The sequence below is a fragment of the Limulus polyphemus genome, unplaced genomic scaffold (genome assembly GCF_000517525.1).
Source record: "Limulus polyphemus unplaced genomic scaffold, Limulus_polyphemus-2.1.2 Scaffold38, whole genome shotgun sequence".
Lineage (NCBI taxonomy): Eukaryota > Metazoa > Arthropoda > Merostomata > Xiphosura > Limulidae > Limulus > Limulus polyphemus.
This window is the reverse complement of record NW_013665648.1, coordinates 152,655-155,050: the sequence shown is the minus strand read 5'-3', so window position 1 is coordinate 155,050 and position 2,396 is coordinate 152,655. Positions and strand designations below refer to the sequence as shown.

At 28.1% G+C, this 2,396-nt stretch overlaps 1 protein-coding gene across 2 annotated transcripts in view; it reads left to right on the top strand.

The window, feature by feature from the left end:
- LOC111086258 (anoctamin-5-like) overlaps positions 1-2,396 on the top strand; it is a 14,641-nt gene that overhangs the window by 8,898 nt on the left and 3,347 nt on the right. The window contains exon 2 of one of the 2 annotated variants that reach the window (XM_022388428.1): positions 1,034-1,247. In XM_022388428.1, coding sequence (XP_022244136.1) covers positions 1,071-1,247 — 177 coding nt within the window. In that variant the 5' untranslated portion in view covers positions 1,034-1,070. Of the gene's footprint in view, positions 1-1,033; positions 1,332-2,396 lie in introns of those variants that run through there. The other variant, XM_022388426.1, reaches the window with a different exon arrangement.

Below are 2,396 nucleotides of genomic sequence, written 5' to 3'. Positions count from 1 at the left end.
TATACTTGCGTATTTTTATATAGTTGTTAAAATATGGCAGTTCACTTCTTAATTGTTCTTGTCATAAATTCTATAAACAACTTTTTGGAAATTCAGTCTTCTTGCAACAATAAAATATACAGGTCTTTTGTACACAAAAAATCAGAGGTGTTATAAAGGTATTTGTACTCAAGATATGTCTCTGAATACAATGGTTTTCAAATGAGACCCAAAACTCGAGCTCTTTTGAATAGTTCACTGTTTTTTCCTCTTTATTCTCCTGAAGAAGAATAGTGAACTATTCGAAGTGCTCGAGTTTTGGGTCTCATTTGAAAACCATTACAATTTTTGTATTTGATCCTGTGTGCTAACTTCTTAATCAGAATCTGAATTGACAATGTCAGTCTGACTCAGACTCTGACAAGTTAAAGTGCATGATAACATTCATGTGAAGAATAAATATACTTCTGTCCATCATACAGATAGCATATTTCATTTGCATAACCTCTAGAACAGCTGAAATACATACCTAAAGTCTTTTCAGTATTCCTATATGTTGTATTTGGTATTTACTCTTTTCTACCAAGAACTGTCACTAAATTAGCAGTGTATTGTAAAATGAATAGTTGTTAAATGATAAGTCAAATACATAATACTATGTTGAATGGTACTTTATAAAAGTTAAAGAATGCACACTTTGATCCCCATTTGTAGATATAGGGTTAAAACTAACAATAGATACACAAAAAATATTGATTGTATGACAAGAACAAATCAGTTATAATTCATAGTAATTTAAAATACTTGCTAGTATTTTACATTTCAATAAATCATTATTAGTTAATGAAAGTTTCAAATATTTATTTACCACCACAAGGTATTGTATAGTATATTTATACATAGTTATAACTGTTGGCAATTTTAGGCTTCTTTAATGAACATTCTTTTTAAATTTATATTTGAATACGATAGCCTCAGTACACTGCTAACATGACCCTTAATGGTCCTATTTCTGACTTCATTTAGAATTATGTTTTATTGTATATTTATACAGGAAGAGGTGGAAGAAACCTCGTCAACCTTCAGCCTAAATGAACAAAAGAGTATATTTGGTCAAAAACACACTGTATTTTAGAGATGGAAAGCGTAGGATTGATTTTGTTTTAGTTTATAAGGACTTGTCAGATCCCCAAAAAGAAGAGAAAAGAAAAATCTTTGAAGCAAACCTTAAAGAAGAAGGACTGGAACTTGAACTAGAGGACAAATCTGTATGTGTTTACAATTACATGTTCATTTAAGTGTAAAATTGAGATTATAGAAAAGAAGAGAATTGCCATTTTTGAAATTTGAGGAAAAAAGGTATAACTTGATGTAAATGAGGTAATTTTCTTTCTTTCTTTTTTTGCTTCATGAAAAGTATTATTTTTTCAGTTTCTCTAAACATATTTTATCATCAACACTTTTAATGTCTTGTATTAAATCTAGTGATGGAAAATGCTACATTACTTAAAATAGGATATATAATAGCTTTTATGATTAGATTTTAAGTATAGCTATAGAAAATTTACTCTTTGCTTGATTTTTATACAAAAATGTATATTGTAAGATACTTATTTCCTTAATAAGTTTGTTAATGCATGATGCCAGCTTACAGCCAATTAAAAGTAATTGTAGTATTATTCTCATAGAGGGACAAAATGATTGACACTAGATGGTGCTTAGGTCTTTCTCATGGTAACTATGGTCATGTGTAAATCAGTGTGTGCTTTAATTATGTAAGTTAATCAGATGTTTTGTCAATAGCCAATAATTGTTCCACTGTGAACTATAATCTAGTCATTTGGTAGCAAATAAAAAGAGACCTGAAAAATGATAAGCCAGATGCTTGAGAATGTGGAATTTAACTTAGACTGGATATTTCTTGAAACTTGGCTTGGAGATTATTAATGTTGTGAATTATAATTAGTCAGCGAGTTTGCAAATTTTGTATTATTAAGTAGATTTTGTAATAATTTACAAAGTAAGTTTTTTTTTCTTTCTGGAACTATTTTGTAACTAATTGTATCAAGATTCTATAGTTGATTGAGAAGGTTGAAATTCAGTTGTGTTCACTTGTAAAAGTTTGTAAGTAAATTGTGTTCATCTATGTTAAAGTTGTAATAATACTTTTCTTTTAAGAATCATGGTACTTACCTTTCAATTACACAGGCCTGTGAATTTAAACTTCATACAAGTTGTTTTGTTTTTAATAATGGATTTTCCATAATTCATCTATGCAGATTTCGAAAATAATATTCATTTCTTTCTATCATGTAAAGATTTTTTACAAATCAGGAAGAAAAAAATACTCTCTCTTAGATCATATTATTATTATTATTTCGTTTACCACAATGAACATTTTTTATTATGTTTGTTAA